General features: G+C 50.5%; 7 protein-coding genes across 7 annotated transcripts; 4 read left to right on the forward strand and 3 right to left on the reverse strand.

Annotated features, from left to right (window-relative positions):
• Nucleotides 1-2,312: 2,312 nt before the first annotated feature.
• HER10_EVM0011761 (uncharacterized protein) lies at nucleotides 2,313-3,886 on the reverse strand (the record flags this gene model as incomplete). The annotated part of the gene is made up of 5 exons (XM_035481182.1): nucleotides 2,313-2,446; nucleotides 2,510-2,779; nucleotides 2,809-3,272; nucleotides 3,346-3,509; nucleotides 3,566-3,886. The coding sequence occupies 5 exons, from the start codon at nucleotides 3,884-3,886 to the stop codon at nucleotides 2,313-2,315; spliced, it is 1,353 nt and encodes a 450-aa protein (XP_035334436.1).
• A 685-nt stretch (nucleotides 3,887-4,571) lies between these two features.
• HER10_EVM0002945 (uncharacterized protein) lies at nucleotides 4,572-5,305 on the reverse strand (the record flags this gene model as incomplete). The annotated part of the gene is made up of 4 exons (XM_035472636.1): nucleotides 4,572-4,711; nucleotides 4,769-4,868; nucleotides 4,926-5,162; nucleotides 5,222-5,305. The coding sequence occupies 4 exons, from the start codon at nucleotides 5,303-5,305 to the stop codon at nucleotides 4,572-4,574; spliced, it is 561 nt and encodes a 186-aa protein (XP_035333822.1).
• A 1,485-nt stretch (nucleotides 5,306-6,790) lies between these two features.
• HER10_EVM0013203 (abscisic acid ABA receptor) lies at nucleotides 6,791-8,180 on the forward strand (the record flags this gene model as incomplete). The annotated part of the gene is made up of 3 exons (XM_035482567.1): nucleotides 6,791-7,392; nucleotides 7,457-7,908; nucleotides 7,970-8,180. Exons 1-3 carry the CDS (start codon nucleotides 6,907-6,909, stop codon nucleotides 8,178-8,180), a joined length of 1,149 nt encoding a protein of 382 aa, XP_035334526.1. The 5' UTR covers nucleotides 6,791-6,906.
• Nucleotides 8,181-8,582: 402 nt separating this feature from the next.
• On the reverse strand, nucleotides 8,583-10,339 carry HER10_EVM0006385 (uncharacterized protein). The gene is made up of 2 exons (XM_035475971.1): nucleotides 9,475-10,339; nucleotides 8,583-9,406 (listed from the first exon to the last, which is right to left on the reverse strand). Exons 1-2 carry the CDS (start codon nucleotides 10,085-10,087, stop codon nucleotides 9,219-9,221), a joined length of 801 nt encoding a protein of 266 aa, XP_035334047.1. The 5' UTR covers nucleotides 10,088-10,339; the 3' UTR covers nucleotides 8,583-9,218.
• Nucleotides 10,340-12,797: 2,458 nt separating this feature from the next.
• On the forward strand, nucleotides 12,798-13,457 carry HER10_EVM0003148 (glycosyl hydrolase family 61; the record flags this gene model as incomplete). The annotated part of the gene is made up of 2 exons (XM_035472833.1): nucleotides 12,798-13,101; nucleotides 13,195-13,457. The coding sequence occupies 2 exons, from the start codon at nucleotides 12,798-12,800 to the stop codon at nucleotides 13,455-13,457; spliced, it is 567 nt and encodes a 188-aa protein (XP_035333834.1).
• Nucleotides 13,458-15,212: 1,755 nt separating this feature from the next.
• Nucleotides 15,213-16,594, forward strand: HER10_EVM0010981 (zinc-binding dehydrogenase; the record flags this gene model as incomplete). The annotated part of the gene is made up of 2 exons (XM_035480424.1): nucleotides 15,213-16,327; nucleotides 16,391-16,594. The coding sequence occupies exons 1-2, from the start codon at nucleotides 15,407-15,409 to the stop codon at nucleotides 16,592-16,594; spliced, it is 1,125 nt and encodes a 374-aa protein (XP_035334385.1). The 5' UTR covers nucleotides 15,213-15,406.
• A 2,486-nt stretch (nucleotides 16,595-19,080) lies between these two features.
• Nucleotides 19,081-19,743, forward strand: HER10_EVM0003876 (tall aerial hyphae-4; the record flags this gene model as incomplete). The annotated part of the gene is made up of 1 exon (XM_035473538.1): nucleotides 19,081-19,743. One exon carries the CDS (start codon nucleotides 19,081-19,083, stop codon nucleotides 19,741-19,743), a length of 663 nt encoding a protein of 220 aa, XP_035333881.1.
• Between the last annotated feature and the right edge of the window lie 538 nt (nucleotides 19,744-20,281).

Consider the following 20,281-nt stretch of genomic DNA (forward strand, 5'->3'; position numbering starts at 1 on the left):
GCCTCTGCCAGTCAGCAAAAGCCACTTTCCTAGTCTGACCACCTTGGAGACGTAGTTGGAGGGTTTTGATCGTGGTATCCCATACTCAATGAGGCTCTCTTTTGACTCTTGCCGTTTGAGATGTCCTCGAGAGCCTGACGAAGCTGATCTTCGGTATATTGAGGCATTAGATATAGAAGAAGGTATGTGCAAAAAATGAGCCCATTTGGACTCGAATTGAAAATGTTGTGATAAAAGGAGGTTGGGGGTGGGCATTGCGTTGTGGTGGATTTTCGCGTTTTTGTGGGTGCCAGAAACAGGGGGGTGCCGGGAAGTGGGGGGTTTGACTTATATCAGGTTGGGAGCTTGGTGGCAGGGGTTGGGGTAGACGACACCCTGGCGATGTGATTTGATGTGCAGGTGATAAGCTGGCTGACTGAATCCACCATGAATGGGCCGAGGCTGGTAGAGGACGCACGCGACAAGACATTTGATTGTGATTTCCCAGCTCGTATCTGGGCGAGGTGGTTGCACCGTACACTAGCAAAGATCTCGACGGACGAAGCGGATGAAGATGGTGCTTCGAGGTGGCAAGCCAATCAGGGCTCCTAGAAACTGACTTACATCAATTGACCTCCCAGACCGTTGGAAAGGGCTCGCCAGTGGCTTACTTAAGTCACTTTCTGCTGGTGCTAGGCCATACTAACGCAGCCAATTGTTGGTAATATCGTATGAGCCACTAGTAGACTGCTAAGACATTCTGTCAGCGCAACTTCAATCCGTTGGACGAGATCACCAAGCAAACAGTTCGACATGGTTTAGGAGGGATTGATGGCGCAATTCTGTAGACAACAAAGGAACGACATAAGCGAGACATTCGTTAGATTAGCCCGGGTGAGAGGATTGGACGAAAAGATAGATACGGCTTGCAATGTTACGCCTTTTTCGCCTTCCAAGATTCTCCCATCTGAAAAGTCTGGGTTTCTTGAGGGACTTCGGAAATTAGACGAAGATGGTTGCATGTACCTGGCCTATCATAAGCTAAGTTTGTCTGTACTTTGCCGTCTCCAGTCTGCAGGCTCTCTAGCCGATGTCACCAACTTTGTTATGCTGCCTGGCTACTAATCCATGCCTCAGAAAACGTCTTTTCCCCGACTGCGACTTTTTTTAAAGTATTCGGGCTATCTATGACTCTGTTATTGTTTCGATTAGATCAAAAGTATATCTGGGATCGGAAGCCCGACTTAAGCTTCAATTTCGTTTCTCTGTCGTCACATGCAGCGAGGGATCTTAGCATGCGCACGTTACCATAATCTAGGCAGGTATGGCGAAGCTAACCGAGTACCATTCTAGCCTTTCCTCCCCTGGAACAGTTATCCAGTGCAAAAGTTTGTGCGGCAATCTTGGCCACCGGATCGCTCGCCCCAACTCTTGGCGCTGGCTCATAGTCCTTCCCTCGACCAAACCTGACAAGAAGGATGATAACACGCTAGATCGTGACAGTGAAAGGATACTGACCAGACGTGAAGTGGCACTTATCAGATGCTTTCATATTCCCCAGGACTGAGCCGGGCTGCGGTGAACACTAAAGCCTGAGCTGCGCTGAATCGATAGTCACCCGGTATACCTGTTTTCTGGAACCAACACAATCCGGATCCAATTCCCATCTCCCTCAGTCTCCAGCGGAAACCCTGAATCAGCCGCTTGTCAACTCGGACTCTCATAGCGAAGATCTAACAGCCGGTTTCATCTGTGTAATTCCCGCCGATAGCTAATCACCAGATATTCGAAGGTTAGCCAGTCCAGTACATGCATAAAGTCAGACGAGTCAGGAGAAGCATCCATTATGATAGGTTTGATACGATTAGTGATCTTTGGACCGGGACCAGAGTAAAATCCAACATTAAGATTCTTTCCAGCTGTCTAAGTAAGCCCATGCGCTCATCAACCATGATGGCCAATTGCAGAGTCTTGAATCATAGTCTGGGAAGTCTTCTTGCTGGACCTCGCACCGCTTGTTCACGACGGCTTAGTGTGCGGAAATCCGGACTCCTGACGCTCTTCCTTCTTTTCGACGTAAAATACCCTTGCCAGGATTAAGGTCGAGTCGTACTTAAGAGAATTGGGGTCCTCGATTCGCTCGTATAAGATACCATTCCTCAGATTAAATCGAATTTTGGTCGCTGAAAGTCCATTGACTGTTTGTTTTTCAATGTCAGTACCGAATTGGAGTTATCAGTTTAGGCAATCGCTCACGGGAATACAGCTAGCAAGGAATGACCAAATCAATACTCAAACTCATTATATGAGTCTTATGGTGGCTTTTAGACTAGCTACATCTTGGACTTCGTCTTTTCCTTCTCCGTCTCTGCACGGAAACGCTTCGTCAATTGCCGAATGGCCAAGTCCAGCAATACATCCTCGCTTCCACCGGGGATTCTTGCACCCGGAACCTCACGGTAGATTTCTGAAAGGGGATGATTTAGTTGTGTTCTGATGATTTCATGTATGAAAAGGTAGCGTGACTCACTTTCGGCAATTTCTCCCTTGCCCGTACGCGTGTAGCCATTGCCGCCGAATAGCAGTACAGCACATCTCGCACACTCGTCGAGAACAATGCCAGCATTGGCTTTGCATAGGGCAGTTAAACCACCTAGCTCCTCGTCTGCAGTCTTCTTTGGCATCTTAGAGAGTTGGAACGCAAAAGATTCAACCCAGGCATACTGCGACTCGAGTATGGCTCCACATTTGGCCAGCCGATGACGGACCACTGGTTGTTCGATAAGAGTCTTTAGATATGCTGGTTAGCAGAGAACCTAGATGCAGTACTTTGGGGGATTCTTTGGCATAGATTGACCTTATCAAACGCTCTCCGCTGCATACAGTACGCAAACGCGGCGCTCAGAGCTACCCTAGCTTGCCTCGTAACGCCCACCGAGATGAACATCCGCTCGTGGTTGAAGTTGTGCATAATATACTTCATCCCTTCGTTTTCCTTGCCGATTAGGTTCTCTCGCGGCACTCTGACATCGTCAAACTCGAGATATGAGGTACCGGCAACGATTTGGCCGGCGACTTTGAGGCGCCTTCTGCTCACGCCGGGTTGATTCGCAAGAGGAACCACAAGCAGCGAGATGCCCTTCCCTCCTGAGTCTTCAGCACCGGTACGGACGGCTATGGTTGCGAAGTCTGCCATAACGCCATTGGTGATCCACTTCTTGGCGCCGTTGATGATGTACTCGTTGCCTTTGAGCTCAGCCGTAGTAGTAATGTTGGCGACATCTGATCCTGCACTGTAGTGGTTGAGCCGTTGAGGTTAGCTAGGACTCTGGTGAGGTTGGTCAGAGAGTTCTGTGGCCAACGTACTCCGGTTCAGTGATGGCAATGCAGGTTCTTTTCTTTCCCAGCAGGAGATCGGGGAGAAATCGGTTTTGCACGTCGGCGTTCGCATAGTGCAGTAGAGGAGGAACACCAAATGCCATGCCAGTAGTCAATGATCCCGGAGGTCCAGCCAACCCAGAACGACTCATCTGCAATCCAAATCGTCAGCGGTACTCGGACAGATGAAGAATTAGAGAGAATTCACCTCATCCGAGTAGATCATGGTATGCAATGCATCCCATTCCTCTACTGGTACCTCCCCGGGCATATGCGTGACACCCAGCTTGTGAAGCCATTCCACGGGTAAAGGCGCCGGCAATGCCGGGATTAGGAAGTTCCCTTTGGCGAACTTGGTGAATAAATCGGCTGGTACGTCTTCCGCCGTTTCCCATTCCATAGCATCCTTATGCAAGTTTTCGTCGAGGAACTTTCTGCAGGCGACTTGAAATCTGCGATGTGAATCGTTGAAGTACGGCGAGGGTAAGCCTCTCAGCCATGGTGGATCTGCGAATGGAACCTGGGACATGATGTTGGTCTGCTCGTGCGTGGGTAAGATACAGGGGGAGTGTGCTAGACAAGAATTGGATATTCTATCATTGAGAATCAAAGTGAAGTATTTGGTTTGCCAGTCTTTCGAACTTCTTGTTATTGTTGATAGTACATGTAGCACCTGAGCTCGGGCAGCTCTTTCGGCATCTTGAGTGCGGGGCCGGCTAAGACCGAGGTCTTCGACGGCCCCTGTAACCCACTCAGCGCTAGCTACGGGCCGAAGGCGAGTCCGATGACAGCGGCGGATCACCGAGATGCGGGCTAGACCAAAGCCGGATGAATATTACCGGGCCGGGATTGACTCGAACTTATCGATTCAGCCTGGCCTTTGCATCGGATATTGCGAGTTCAAGCTTCCTACAATTTGCTGAATCATCCGCGGCCACAAGTCGCATGATAATAGGCCAATTCCTACAAGGAGAATTGAAAGCCAGAATAAATTCCTTCCCCTGCAGTCCCTGGTTCAATTATCCTACCCGACAATACTGGAAGCATCGCAGATTGAGTCACTCTTTCAAGAGCAACAAGGCATATTGTTCAAGAAAGTTCTTTGTTTGTATGTACTTGTCTATGGTAGATGCAGTATACGGGTGGAATATGTACAGCATGAAGTCGTCAATGTGCTTTGCGCTGTCGGAGGTGTCTTGCATAACACTTTAAACCTATGCGCCAATGTAGAAGTCGACGCAGCTCTCGTAAGTCTGCTTGTTAGTCTCGGCGTACCAAAACCACTGGATCGCGCACTTGCCACCAACGTCGCAAGCGGAGGCAAGGGTATCGGGGATGGTGATGTTCCAGTCAGCTGCGTGCTTGTTAGTAGGGAGCGCGCGCAACTTGGCTGAATCTTGTATCCACTTACTGTCGGCCAACGGGTCGGGGTCGGTGGTGGGCCAGTCAGACCACGAGATGAGCGGCTCGCCGATGATGGTGTTGTTCGCAAGGTCGATCACGGAGATGTTCTGTTGTCGACGTCAGTGGATGAACTTCTCTCATTGATGCGCAGGGGTCTAGCTTACGGCGTGTCCCGGTCTGTGTCCAGCAACAAGGTCGATGTGGAAAGGGATGACTTCGCCGGCTTTGACGACACGAACGTTGTCCTCATTATCCTCATATTGGTATCCGCGGCATTGGAAGAGGTTGCACTTGTAGTCGGCATCCGCTACCGCAAGGGAGTTTTCGATAGGGCCGGCGATATCGCTGTCGAGCTTCTTTGTCACCGCAGCTCCGCAAAGCTCTTCCTGCTTGGCGCCAGTCTACAGCCAATTCATTAGCTCCAACTTCCACTGCGCAACCACATGAACTCGGAACCTACCGTTCTAGGCTCTGGGGTCTGTACGACACCATGTCCCAGGACACTGGTAGCCAGAGCTGCAAGAATGGCGTGCGTGAACAACATTGTGGAGAGAAAGCCGGATGAGTGATGCCGTTCGTGGAGATGTGTTGGCACCAAAGTTCGCAAAACTGCTCAGAATTTTGAGCCGAACTTCCGAGCGTAGGCCTTTAAGAGTCTTCTGAGAGTCCCTCTCAAAATTGGTCGCATGTTTTAGACATCAAGATTAAAGTGTCAGATGGATCGACGACAAGCAGAATTCCGCCGTTGTTTAATCAATTGCCCGCGTGGCAGCCCCCGTTTTCCGCCAATTCTCCACTAATGACAGGCTTGCGACCGCCAATCATGCCCTTGAGTTGATTAACATGCGGCACTTGGGGACACCCACCAGCAATCCACTGCACCCCTTGGTGGAACCGCAGAATCAGAAAAAGGCATGGACAATTGGTGGGATTTCCTGAAAAAGCCCGGGAAAGAGGGAGAACAAAGGGGGCCGGGAGTTGTACTAGAACGGAGGCACTCTAAAGAGAAAGGGGCATGAAACAGGGCAATGAGTGTTCTACGCCAAGACTTGAGGGCGGACCATCGGCAACATGAGAGTCTTGGATCTTTCAAAAGGAACTCATGGCCGTTCCCAACTAGACCTCTCAGGAAGACTAGGGGACGAATGAAATGAAGTAGGACTACGGGCATGGAATCCGTACCGTTCGAACTTTGAAAAAGCCAAAATCATATCAAAGTGATCAACGCTGTGTCTATATGAGTCTTGGGAGGATGCGTCATTGATCAAGACCGTCATGACAGACTGTCATAGCATCTCAACTCGAGGTAATACTATTTATTGGAGGCTTTTGGTTCAATCTCTAATTGAAGCCTCAGGGGGTTGCCGTCAGAAAGGTTCCCCACGCTATTGTTAACCTAAGGCATTAGCAAACCAGACCACATGTGTATCTGGAAACTCAACACTAAACATAGTTCATTGCATTTAATAGGCGACTAGGTATGTCAACACCTAAGTGAGCGAGGAATTGTTCTATAATGGACGTGGGGAGAGAGTGCATACAAATTGTCTTGACCGTGGATACCACCATACCTCAAGACGTGCCTAGGTAAGTAGGTAGGCATCATTGGGGATTGACATCTGGTGATTACACTGAACATCGAGCGACACCGCAAGACGGTGAAAACTAAAGGTTTCCCTTGAAGATATTTCAAATAATATGGCCCGTTGGTTGATCCAATCCCCAAACATCCTAGTTTAGTCAAGTATTCCCAAATTGCTACGCAAATGTGGTACTTAGGAGTTATTGCTAGGTTTTGTACTCGCATTTAGCCAATGAGACTGAATCTTATTTCGTGTCTGTCAATATCTAACAACTTACTCGAGGCTTGACACGAGTTTCTAGACAACTTTCACTCTTATCTTCAATGCTGACAAACACATGCATGAACTTGACGTCATTCCTGAATCCCGGCGTTGCTGCCTAGCTGATAAGTTACTTATTTTCTCGAAAGAGTCAGCCACTACCACCATTAAGGACTGCGATGCATGCCGAGGAGAGTTCTTCAAACACGACAAAGATTTGAACGGCGCACAACAATCAAGGAGGCACTCTAGAAGAAGTCTACATTCAAGCATACTTAGTTACTAGGCATCTACAATCGACATGTCTTTAGACACGCCGCGCTTCATTCCAACCCCAACTTCTTTGGAGAGTTATGCTTCGTTCAGCCATGGAGAAAACCCAGAGGATCGTGTGAAAGAGTTGTTGACACAGATCGTTCAAGCTCATCCCCCTCTGAAAGCATACACGAAAGAACAATGTCGAGGCTTTTTCCGCGGTCCGACGTCTTTGGCATATCTACTGCTTAGAGTCAATGAGTTTCATCCCAAAATCAGAATCCAGAACCAGTCACTTCAACATTGGGCAGCCGCATATATCGCAGCCGAGCGCGAAGCGGGAGATTCAGCGCCTTGTGGCCTCGCATGCGAAAGCGCTGCCTTTTGGGCGGTGCAGACGATCCTGGACGAATCAAAGGCGCCAAAGTTACGAGAAGTGCTAGAAAGGCTTGCCGACGAAGACGACCATCCGTATGAGTTGCTTTTTGGCTATGCTGGTATCTTGTACATGATCCGTGCCGTCGAGACCGCGGTACGTGTCCGACTTGCGTTTTCATATTGATGTTCAAGGTGAAGTTGACAATGACATATATCAGAGGCCGGGAACGGCAAGTCAACTTGACAACGCGAAAGTCCGAATCGTCCAAAAGACACTTAGTGCAGGGCCCTTATGGACGTGGCGCGGGAAGCGCTATATCGGTGCCGTCCACGGTGATATTGGCATCTTGACCCAACTCATACTGACAGACCCGAAACTGGCGGAGAACCCGATGATCCGAGCCTCACTCAAGCGAATGCTTGAAGTACAGCGAGAGAACGGCAATTGGGAGACGAAAGACGACCCAGGCAATACCATATACGAGGGCCTGACTCAGTTTTGCCATGGAGCACCTGGATTCGTTCTCTCACTCGTGCACCTTGAGAAGTTCTTTCCAGATTTGAAGGAAGAAATCGGCAAAGCTCTCAAACTTGGCAGAGAGTTCATCTGGAAGGAAGGCCTTTTGCGTAAAGAGCCTTGTCTGTGTCACGGAGCACTCGGTAATTCTCTGTGAGTAGATCATGATAACCTCGGTTTCGGATTCTTGTCGTATCACTTACACTTTGGACAGGGCTTTTCCGCCAGGGAAAGAACGGGACCACTTCCTGGCTTGGTCGCTGCCGTCCAAAGTTGCGGAAGAGCACGAGCGGGACAGGACGCTTTTCGCACCTGAGGACGGAGCACGCCTGGCAACGTTCTTTGACTACTTACCTAGCGCAGCTTGGACGTACATGGTTTGCGGAGAGGAAGTTCCCGGATTCATTCTCTACACTGATGTGTAAGTGTACGAGAAACTTGAGATACAGAGTAAGGCGGTGCAGCTCTCGACAGTGAAAGCGACTGCACGCAGTAAGCCTTTCCACCCTCAGTCATTGTACAATTCATGTGAGGCTGCTGTAGAGGAGATTTTGGTTGCGAGTGAACTTTGTTAAATAGTAAGAAGAGAACGTTAAACGGGAATATCGTCTGAAGGTCACACCCCGGCTTGTTTCATTGCCACAACTCTAACATAAATGTGAGCTAATCACTACTTTGATCATTAAGTACGTATAAGGGTATTAGTCTTTCGTTATCTGTCATCATCATCCGTGCCGTCATTGAGGCGGAAAAGCCGGATGATCCGGTGGACGAGTTGCAGATCTCACCACCACCGTCGTCGTGATTGACCCATCAGGCCCATGATCCTTTACTATCCTGAACTTCTCCTCATCCGGCAATTCCGAAACCCATGTGTCGGATGTGCAGGACCTCTTCACTGTAGTTCTGCTGTAGGCAATCTCAAATTCCTTCTCGACCATGATCATCTCAAGGCCCTGTGGAGAAAGGCTAAAGTCTCTTGCAGCCTCGAGGTCACCACATGTGGGACCAGGCCATAGCTTCCTTCTCGAGGCGGTAGAGGTCGGTGAAGCCGGGATAGTTGGAGATGGCATCGGCGTTGAGAAGTGCCCTGGGAAGAGGTGATCGACAAGAGGCTGTAGGGCTGGAATACACGCGGCGATAATGACGACGTCTGCCTCAAGACTACATTCGACGTCAGAGATGTTTGATTTACTTGCGTATCAACCTCAAAGAGTCTTTGAGCCTTCATCTCGTTCTTCAAGATATTTCCTGGGTAGTATCATCGATGCCTTACCTGGTCCATATCACAAGGTCGGCTGAGTCGTCTGTATCCAATAATCAGCCCTCACGTACGCCAACTAGAAGTAGAGTCCTACTCACAAGTGAAGTCGGGGCTTCCTAGGGACTTTAGTCTTGTGCACTTGAATAAGGCGGTAAACAATGCACTAGTGTACAAGTTAGCTTCCAATATCTTCATTATCTTATAGACGGTTCAGAGACTGGAGTCTCCAGGTCGTGCTGAAGAGGCATGTCGTCCCCGGCTTGACTAACAGTAGACCCAGAACAAGAGAAATCGTAATAGCTAGCCTCTTTCTTCGTGCAATCTTCAGCCTTCGAACGGATAATGCCACGTAGATGGCGAGGTAAGCATTTGTAGCAGCGGATATGCCTAGATGTGTCACACTGATCAGTTGATCCGCTCTACATCCGCCACTTTTTCGAAAAAGCTAAACCCACCACTTGTTGATATTGAGTATGCAACCGCTCTTTCTGGGCCTAGACAGGCGGTTTTCGTGTACGTGATGTTGACCACAGCTTCTTGCGGACACTCCGCAAAGAGCCCAATCACATTTCCTAATAATCCTACGCAGCACAACAAGCCCAGTGTCCAGAGGAAAAGTCGTTGAAGTCGTCTCGGGTTGAGTAATCGGTTCATCAGCGCCACTACGGCGAGCTTCGGCAAAGCTAGCGCAATGATTCCAAAGCCGAATGAAAATATCGTCCATCTCAGTGTCTCTTCTTTCTGCTCATCGGTGAGCATATTAACATGTTTCCCGTTGCCGAGCGCGACGGCCTTTAGCGTTGTCCCAGTCGCCGTCCATCCCGCCACCACCGCTGCCAGGAGAATCCCGTCGTCATATTGGATCCGGCGCTGGACCCATCCCTTGACGTACAGCCGCGCAAACGCGAATAACGTAGATATGATGGTTGTCGGAACCACTGATGCTACGATTATGGCGCTAATGTCGTGGTTATCGACAACATCGTCAGAGGGGTCGATGTCGCGCGGTAGTATGGGAAACGGTGGTATCGTCGCTCGGGTTATCGTTTTGTACAGCAAGTACATCATACGCGCTGGCGTGGTGTCATTCGATCATCGAGGCAAAGCGCAAACATGGCATTTCTACGTACGGTCGTATTCTGCCAGTTTGAGTACAATGATGTGGGACGACGAGAAATGGGTAAAGGGTTTTGGGGAGAGTGAGGGGGGCAGTAGGTACAGCAGGTAGTAAGAGAAATGTGTGAAACTCGAAACCTCGTTCTAGAAAGAGGGACGGGATCGAGCCCATTCTCTCACGGACCCGAGCAGCCACAGGCAATAGGTCGCAGAACTGCGTGTCTGAGGGTGAGCCCATTCGCCATCATCCGATTATATGGTTGGGTGAAAGGAAACTTAGTTTCTTCGGCCTGGCGCGGCTTCCTCCAGGCGGAACAAAGTCTCCAAACCAAGGATTTTGAACTGATGACTAACTTACAAAGCGTTATACAATTGAGAATGCTGCAAACGGCAGTCGACCCAGATTTCCGGGTCCGCGGAAAGCCATCAATTCTGACATCGACAAAGAAACACATTCAGAGTCTCGACAGCCACGATCACCACCCCAAGTAGCGAGACGCGGGAGCCGGGGCTAGTACAAAAGCGACAGTGGGCTAACAACGTCAGCACTTGCTCGGGGTGTCTACTTGCGGACCGATTCCGAGGACAATGTAAGTAATTGGCATGGGCGTCAGATGTCAAAAATCTAAAAACAAAACAACGTTTCTCGCAATAGGCAACTTACAGCCGTCGCAAAGCCGTGGCTCCGGGGAAGGCCCCGAGCTCGTTTAGCCGCCTGATCGGACGTTGCGAGACGTTGACTAGCATCTACTGGCCACAGTCAGTCCCACCAAGAGGGGTTGGCCTAGCTTGCTTCAGCATCCTACTAATCTTATTCAGTCCAAGACAAGACACGGTTCACCATTCTGCCCAGCTAGGCGTAGGTGTTACAAAGAGCCAGTGACTGCCAAGATGATAGTTCATTACGTACCCCATAGCGAGCTCATCAGATCGACAGCACCCCAGGTCTGGACCCTCTCACTTCCCGGCATGTGAGTTGAGTGCCCGCGATCTCTGGCATTGAGTGACAATGGCAGGTATTAGTATCGTCTTATCAGCAGCTCACTAACTGGGGTCGTCGATTTCTGATGGCTTTGATAAAATCGGAGCCTATGCAACCCGAAGTTATATCTCGCAAGTTACTAGATGGCTATGCTAATGGACTGGATGCATTTTGCCCACAACTTGAGTCGAGTACCTTTCGGACACTTTGCGACTTTCCTGATTAGGTTGGCTGTGGTAACTATGGAGGTCACCAATGTGCAGGCAAACTTGCTTCATCATACATCTCAAGAGATGCGAGTAGAGCTTATTTCGAGGTCAAGGCTATAAAGCCATGTGGGAGTCAGGGCATGCTCTGTTACCAGCATTGGCCAGGTACCGAACATTGAAGAAATGGCGGCAGACTTTATTCGCAGACCAGGCTATCCCCGTCGTTCACTCGGCGCTGAAGTCATCTGCACTTGAGGGCCTCGGGATCATTGGTTGCACTACGCGAGGAAGCATGTCTGAAACACAGACCAGACTGCACACCTCCAAACTCTTGCCTTCTCGGCCTCCTCGCAAGAACGCGGCCTCCGTCTACCGGCTGGCCACCGATTATGCCCCTCCTTGCCCCGGTCATCGCAGCGGGGTGGGGCAAATGGGGCCGAGTAAAGCCCCATGCCGAGGGAGAAGATAGTCCGGGTGATCCTCCATGACGACGTTGGAGGAGGATCTATTAGGATAATGTCCATTGCCATCAGCACGACAACCATAAGCCATCGTAATTATACCATTTCCATTGATGAACACCTATTCTACCAATGACACATTTTCCCCCATGTTCTTGACCCGTGAAGTTAGTGCTGTGAGTGTGACAAGGTGACTTATAGCTTGGTTCATGGCCATTGGCCACAGCAGCTTCATTGCACTCAGGATACCGGTGCATCAGGACACTAGGGTAGCACCAGATCTAAGGGGGCTTCTTTATTGTGAAGAAACTTGAAAATGCGATGTGCAATTAACGATCACCGTGTCTAGTGACGGGTGGAATCCATCAAGATGGTTCCTGACATCTGCTAGTTTCGTTTGACAGCAAGCCGCTAGTCTCAACTTCTAACAGCCACAATTAAGCGATGTTCGACAACTAGTCAGTACTGAAATACTCGCTTGCCCTCCGGCATCCCGACTTTGTGGCTCGGGGCCCGGGCGGATCGGTTAGAGCTGCCAACTGTTTAAGCGAGGTCATAAGAAGCAAACATGCTTGCCAGGGTACAACTCCCTTCGCCGCATCAAGGGATACAAACCACAGGTTGCAATCATGAAGGAGTATTTGGAGACGTGGGCTAGAACAAAGAAGGCGTTGTGGACTCGCGGGTAAGCGCAGCTACCGGAAGTGGGTTACAGTCCTGGACGAGTCTCACTGGCTTATGCCCCCTGGCTTGTATGGCATTTATTACCCAGACAAGATATTTCGAATTTCATGAGATGCCGCCAAAGTTTGCAACAAATTGCATTTGGAATGAGATTCTCCCTTCAATATCCACCAAATAGGAGGCTGTGACCACAACAGGTCTGACATATTCCTCAAGTGCGTACATATATAAGATCAATCAATCATCCACAGATCGAGCTTGACATAATATCCATTGACCGCTGTAGCAGGCTTTGAATAGGGCTCAACGACACAGCATCTTTGAACATGAGACTCTCAGGTGTTTTCCTCGGCTTTGTTGCCGCCGTGTCTGGCCATACAATCTTCCAGAAGCTCTCTATTAATGGAGTTGACCAAGGAGCATTGAAAGGGGTTCGCGCACCTTCAAGCAGCAACCCCATTCAAAACGTCAACGACGCTGGTTTCGCCTGCAACAACAACATCCAGTACAAGGACAACAATGTTGTGTCTATCGCCGCTGGTGCGAAGGTTGGTGCTTGGTGGGGACACATCATTGGAGGTGCTCAAGGCACAAACGACGCCGATAATCCCATAGCCGCAAGTCATAAAGGTGAGACCCTCAGCCTCGGGCTTTCATTTACCACATTACGTTCTCTGCTAGAATCTTGAATAAGTCGAAGTGCTAACGCGAATGTAACAACAGGCCCTATCGTTGTCTACCTGGCCAAAGTTAGTAACGCTGCTAGCACTGGCACGACAGGCCTCAACTGGTTCAAGATTGCTGAAGCCAGCCTGAGCGGAAGTACTTGGGCGGTAGACACCATGATAGCGAACAATGGCTGGCATTACTTCACTCTACCCTCATGCGTAGCTCCTGGAGACTACCTCCTGCGCGTCGAAATTATTGCCCTTCACTCTGCCTCTACACAAGGAGAGGCCCAGTTCTACATGGAATGCGCCCAGTAAGTTGAAACCACATCGTGCAAGGTCTAAAGAGAGTTGATGAGTCCTAACACGAAGTCCTTCAGAATTCGGGTAACTGGCTCAGGCACCAATGCCGGCTCCAACACTGTCAAGTTTCCTGGCGCCTACTCCGCGACAGACCCAGGCATTCTCATCAACATCTACGACAGTTCCGGGAAGCCGACAAACGGCGGCCGCTCATACAAAATCCCGGGCCCTTCGGTTCTTAGCTGTTCAGGTTCTGGAAGTTCTGGAAGTTCTGGAAGTGGCAATGGCTCCCCGGCTATTTCCAGCTCCGCTCCTGTCTCGAGCTCCCCTCCGTCCAGCAGCGGCGGCAAGACTGTGGCTTTGTACGGGCAATGCGGCGGCCAAGGATGGACTGGCGGTACGACCTGCTCCCAAGGAACTTGTAAAGTCTCGAATCAGTACTATAGCCAGTGCCTGCCCTGAAACTTCAAGCTGGGGATTTATAGCCTGCGACTAGGAAAAATGGTGGTTTCAAGCCACAAGCCCCGATGGGAGGTCACATGTACTGTCACAACAAAATCGACTTGTAGACAGATACCGCTCATAGACCTGATTCGACCAAGGAATATGTTGAAGAGACGTAACAGTCATTGGATCTATTACCCTGTCAAATGTGTTTGTCGTATGCTGTGCTTATCACTAGACAGCACCCGTAACCAAGACTAAATGGTCCGAGTTATTGAAGAGCTTTTATGTCACCGACTGGGTCAGATGAGCCAGCTTCTCGGAACAGTACCCGCCCCAGGCATCAAGCTTGACACCCAGATGAGTCAAACAGCCTTGTATCCCTGTGAGCTGCGCTTTTTCGAGACTCTTGTCTGTCGGAGTGTGTGGAGACACGAGGTTGAGGGAAAATCACGCAGTGGACCCAACCTAGACGCCCTAGGGCTCAAGGTTCTTCAACAACAACTGGTCGGTTAGCTCAGTTGGTTAGAGCGTGGTACTAATATTTCATCAGAAATGTTCTGTAATGCCAAGGCCGGGAGTTCAAGCCTCCCACTGATCATTATCTTTTGCGTTGGACGTCCATTGTGCTGCCTCACTCTCGGATTTCACTTTTGAAAGGTTTGGACGAGTTTTGCTTCACGAGATTCTGTGCCGGTGTGCCCAGCGATTAGACCCGGAACTGTGGAGACGGTGGGGTTTGCACCCGGATCGGCAGTCTTGTTTCTCGCCGGTTCTCGCCGAGTCGCATTTCTTCCGCTTACGGACGTCGGGCCGGAACTGTCCACACTCTTCACTGAATCTTTCAGGGAAGGGAACTTTTTGCGAATAGGATTCTTCGATGATACATGGACCAGAGTAGGACTGCACAGATGTGAGCGTCTTCTCGGCGCCGAAGAAGGCCGGCCACGGCTCGAATTGTTATGAAAGCACATTCCAGCCGGCTCCCGGCGCCGGTGGCATACGTCGTTGCGGCGTTCATCTCAACATGAGCAACAATGCATAAACGGATACGCGCACGAGCCAGAGACTGCACACGGACAACAGCGGGAAAGACAAGAGGAAATGCCACAATGCCCCGACATTCTTGAGACGATCGTAAGCGTTTTTGCCACGGCGACGGGCCCAGCCAGGATTGGTAAGCTCCCCTCTCCCCGCAGAGCTGCCATCATCGTAAGGGGCGACGAAGACAGCTGCTAGTAAACGGACTAGATATGCACGATGCTGTCATCAGACCCCTGACCCGAGAGCAGAATCCAAAGCTTATTCTTCCATCTTTCTCCATCAGAAATCTGCATCTCGTGTGAACGAACCATTCGATCTGTCGGTTCGCCTCGTATGATCGTCAGTGGGTCCTGATCTTCGAGCTTCTCTACGACCTAAAACCCCAGCTTGTTCCTCTCCTTGAATTCGTTGAAGAAACGTTCTTAAGGGGAAGCTCCAAAAGTGACAAGAAGAACGGAAACAAAGAAACGCCCATCATGGAAATCGAAATCCCGGCTATCCATCCCGCAGTGGCAGTCAAGGCTCCGAGAGAGCCTCTCATCCTCATCGATGCCCCGACATATCCACCTGACGCCGGCGAGGTCATTGTCCAGGTAGAATGGACCTCCTCCACGCCCTACCATCTGCACCAAGCAGACGGCGGCCTGTTGATCGACATGTTCCCCCGCATCCTGGGCGACACCTTTGCAGGGACGGTACTCCTAGTCGGGCCCGGGCCGCACCACGTCGACCTCGAAGTCGGAGACAAAGTTCTGGGGTACTCATTCCGCGACGATAAGGACGGGAAGGAAAAGGCTGCTCAAACCCTCATCACCGTCCCCACTTTCTTGCTGGGTAAGATGCCCAAGGGGCTGACGATGCAAGAAGCCGTAACTGTACCTGACAACATCGTTACCGTCTTCCAGGCCGCTGTCGATCTCGGACTGCCGCTCCCATGGCCTATCCCGGAAAAATGGACACCCCCGGAAGCGGATGCGCCGATCCTGTTGTGGGGCGGATCCGGGTCAGTTGGCATGTACTCCATCGAGGTGTTCCGGCACTGGGGATACAAGAATCTCATTGTGGTCGCGAGCGGGAAACACCACGAGTACCTCACCTCGCTAGGCGCGACGGCATGCTTCGATTATCGAGACAAGCATGTCGTTCAGAGCATCCAGGACCATCTAGGCCCCAAGGGCGTGCCATACGTTATTGACTGCATTGGACACTTGTCAGGGTCCCTCGGACCTATCACCCACCTGGCGGATCCAGGCACCAAGGTCGCTGTTATGCTCCCTGTCGTCATCAAAGACCCGACAGAGATTGAAGCTCCTGTGTACCAGATGACTGAGCCTGCAGAAGGACAATGGAAAGAAGGTGTTGTTGTGAAAGGTGTCAGAACACATTTCTATCTCAAGGTATTGATCCTTTCCTTGAAGGATGGCTTGAAAATATTGATTATTGACTGACATTTGACGTAGAACAAGCTGTTCAAGGACAAGATGCAATGTGAAATAATACCATCATTGCTAGAGCAAAGGGTGGTGAGGCCAAACCCTCAAAGGATAGTTGAGGGCGACACGTTACTGGAACGGGCTCAAGATGCCATTGTGCTTTTGCGAAACAAGGCTGTGAGCGGCGAGAGACTTGTTTGGAGGGTGTCAGAGAACGAGGCGGTCGTTTGATATTATGTTAGCTCAAAGCGGTAGTCTCCTTCAATGATTGACGAACATGAAAGGGGTGTTTGGACCAAAAGGACCCAGCCTAGGTACAGTGCGGAAGTTTAGCAACTTTGTCCACCTATTATACAAGGATTGTATCTGAAATACCACATGTATCCAGCTCCATCTTGCCCACGGCCTCCCACACTACCTCCACCCAATTTTTGTCACATAAATCTCTATGCCGACGTTTCAGCACATCCAGGTGACGATCGGAGGGTAGCCTTCAGCACTGCCTGCTGGTCGGGAATTCATTAAGGCATGTTGCATGTTGCACACCGGACCTTCAGCATCTTCTCTCAGAGTTCAGGGCTTCCTATCAGACTCATACGGGTAGAAATAGTTATTTTAGCTAAAATCTTGCATTTGCTGAGGTGAGGTGAAAAAGCTGGCTCAACTTGATCGGAAATTGCGTAGCTAGTAGGTGCTCGACCGGAATGAATTACTGTAAATGGCCTAGCGCATTACCGACTTTAGTCTTTCTTTCCGGTGGAACTTTCTCTTCTGCCCGGTACAACCTCCGACTCACATCTCCACGTCAACAACGTTTTGCTCATCAAATCGAGCCAGCTTTCAGCAATGAACAGTTCGAAGACTACAATGCCCATGGAGTCGAAGAGACCGAGGAGGAAGGTAGCAGCCGCCTGTCAACGCTGTCGAAAACAGAAATTGAAGGTAGGCTGCCCATTCATTCAAGCTTGGCAGTGATGTCTTACATCATCTAACAAGCCTGGCCAGTGCGATACTCAACGTCCCTGTACTCTGTGCATCAGAGCCGGAGTGGACTGCATCAATGAGACACCTAGCATATGGAGGGTCCAGGGGCCCAACATCACCCCGTCACGGACTCGGAAGGGAGACAGGGTGCCAGGCATAGGCAGGTCTCGTCTAGCGGAACGGGACCACCGAGCAACCGGAGCTGAGGAACTCATTGAGGCAAACAAGTCTCCCATTATGGTAGCTACCATGCCACCCTTGACACTTTCACCAGAACGTCAGTCACTTCCCGGTAAATCAAGTCCGGCACCTCGGGCATCGTCGGAGCAGGTTACGTCTAGTAGACCATGGTCAACAAACTCAGCTGCGGTCAGCTTCTTAGACGAGGTAAAATCTTCTCCAAAATCACTATTACAATGCAAGACATAGACCTTACTGAGAATTTGAGCAAGGCATTCCAACATCACGACATACACACGCCCGAAGAAGCAGACACTTCAGCCTTCGCAGCTACCGAGTGGACTTCGCGAGGTGCCCATGAAGACACCAGGGAAGCCAGTGTTTCCATCCCGTCATTATCTCGACCCCTTTCCCAGCAGCGGATCCGATCTATATCACGGCATCATGGTGCCATGGTCGCAGCACAGCGAGACTTTCTTTCCGTCTTGCCAGAAGCTGCTCCTGTGGCGTTGCTCGTTAATATCTATTTCGAGAAGATCCATTGGTTCATGATGATATTCTTTACAAGCGAATTTCGAGCTCGAGTCCAAGAACTCCACACGACTACATCACGGGGGCCTCCGCCGCGAAAAGCCAATCCGGGCATTCTTGGTCTTGTGCTTGCTGTTTGCTTAACTAGTCTCCGCTACGCGAGCCCCGAGCAGCACTCTCAACTCGTTGAACTTGGCGTGGATCCAGAGTCATTACAAGAAAGCATATTGGCGACGCTGAAGGTGAGATTCCTCGACGTCGTCTCCTTGGGATCCATCGAGGCTGTGCAGATGTGTATCCTGTTGGGAAGTTTTTACCTGTATCACGGGGAACCCGAACTCGCCTGGCCGATTTGCGGAAGCGGTCTGCGTATCGCCCAAGCTCTGAAACTTCATCAACGGCACAAAGATGAGGATGAATCCTCGACGGTACCCGATGTTGACAACCCAGTCCATAGGGCAGCTGAGACGCGCAAGCGATGCTGGTGGGCCATCTACGAGATTGAGACCTTTTGCTCGATGCTGTATGGCTTTCCTCTCAGCATTGTGGACGAGGATTGTAACGTCGAAGTCCCCGAACAGTATCCCTTGCGGTCCAAAGATGCGTCTTGGGAGTCCATCAGATGGAAATCCACCGGGAAAGCTTCTGTACTCTCATACAAGGTGTCGATGGCGCAGCTGTCGATCATCGTGAAAAGGGCGCTCTCAGAGCTATACGGAAACCGAAAGCAGCCCAACAGCAGTGAGCTTGGTGCGAGGACTGAAGGCCCACTAGTCCAACGTCTCATAAATAGCGTCACAAGCCTGGACCGACAGATCCGCGAATGGCACGGCCGACTCCCACAAGAATTGGTCTTTAAAGAAGACGAGATCGCAACCGCAGCTGCCGGGCCCTGGAGCGCCAATCACTCCCTATGCCCTGAACACCATCAGCACACTTTTCGCATCCAGGGGCTCGCACTCAAACTCGCCTACGAGAACGCGAGAATCTTGGTTCACAGGCCCTTGCTAGCCTACAGAGCGATGAAAAAGATCAATACGAGCGAAGGCTCCGATCTTCGTTCAATCGGAGAGAACGATCCGCTCCAAGGCTCGGTGCGAAGTTGCCGAGACGCGGCCTTGCAGATTGCCAACATTGGATGCACGCCGCACTTCAAAGAGGTAATCGACACTTACGCATTGTCTTTTGTTGCATTGCACCTCTTCACTGCAGGTGTCACGCTCTCCATCATGACAGGACTGGACCCCCTAAGCCGGGAAGCCTACGATTCCAAAATGGGTCTTCGAAAGTTGATGGAGATGCATTCTCAACTCAAGTCCAAGTCTGTCGTTGCTGAACAGGGGCTGAATATTCTAACGAAATTGATGAAGCTCGTCATGACTAAAGAGATGGAGAGAATGCTTCACTTGGATGTTCCCCCTCAGACGGAACTTGACCAAAACGGCAGAGACATTGAAATAAGTGGTAGCTCGGATACAATGGAAGTCACCGCCCGAAGCACCGAAACAAACCCTATAGACCCAAGCAGCCACATCGACCGGGCCGCGCTACAGCAAAGCACAACAGCAGCTGACATGGACGAGGATGCCGCAATGAGCTTGAGCTTTAGCGAGGACCCAATCATAACACAAGCGCTCTCGGAGTTCGAGCAGAGTAAGATAAAATCCCCCAACCGTATTTCTTAGCTAACGTTAGTCTTAGTCATGATGTATGATATAAATGGTGTCGGAGAAGGAGACCCGGTGGAGTTCAGCGAGTACCTCACTGAGAGTTGCTTCGGGAGACAGGATCAGGGATGGATATGGAATCAAGGACACTCGTTTGCGAGCTAGTCATTGACTTGGACTCAATATCAAAGTACAATTGAGTTTTCTGACTTGTTCTCGCCTGAATGGATTCTGCCGGTATTGTCCACCCGGGTTAGTTTCCTGGAGAATCGCGGGGTTTGTCTCCCCACCGGAGCTCAGACTTGCCTTTGCTCCGGCGGGGTAACACGACCATCAAACCAACCAGCCTAGCAACCCTTCATGCTGGAAGCGTGGCTTGAGCTTCAGAAGCCCCACGGGCCCGTCTTCTCAACGATAATTCCGGTGGAGAAACTTCGAAGAGTTGGGTCATCATGTTCACGGATGTTCCTGTCGCCGGTGATCACGCGGCGGCGTTAAGCCCGTTGAAGAGGAGAACCGCCAATGGGTTTCCGGATGGAACAATGGGTCGAAGCTT

Source organism: Colletotrichum scovillei (assembly GCF_011075155.1).
Source record: "Colletotrichum scovillei strain TJNH1 chromosome Unknown Contig00005, whole genome shotgun sequence".
Lineage (NCBI taxonomy): Eukaryota > Fungi > Ascomycota > Sordariomycetes > Glomerellales > Glomerellaceae > Colletotrichum > Colletotrichum scovillei.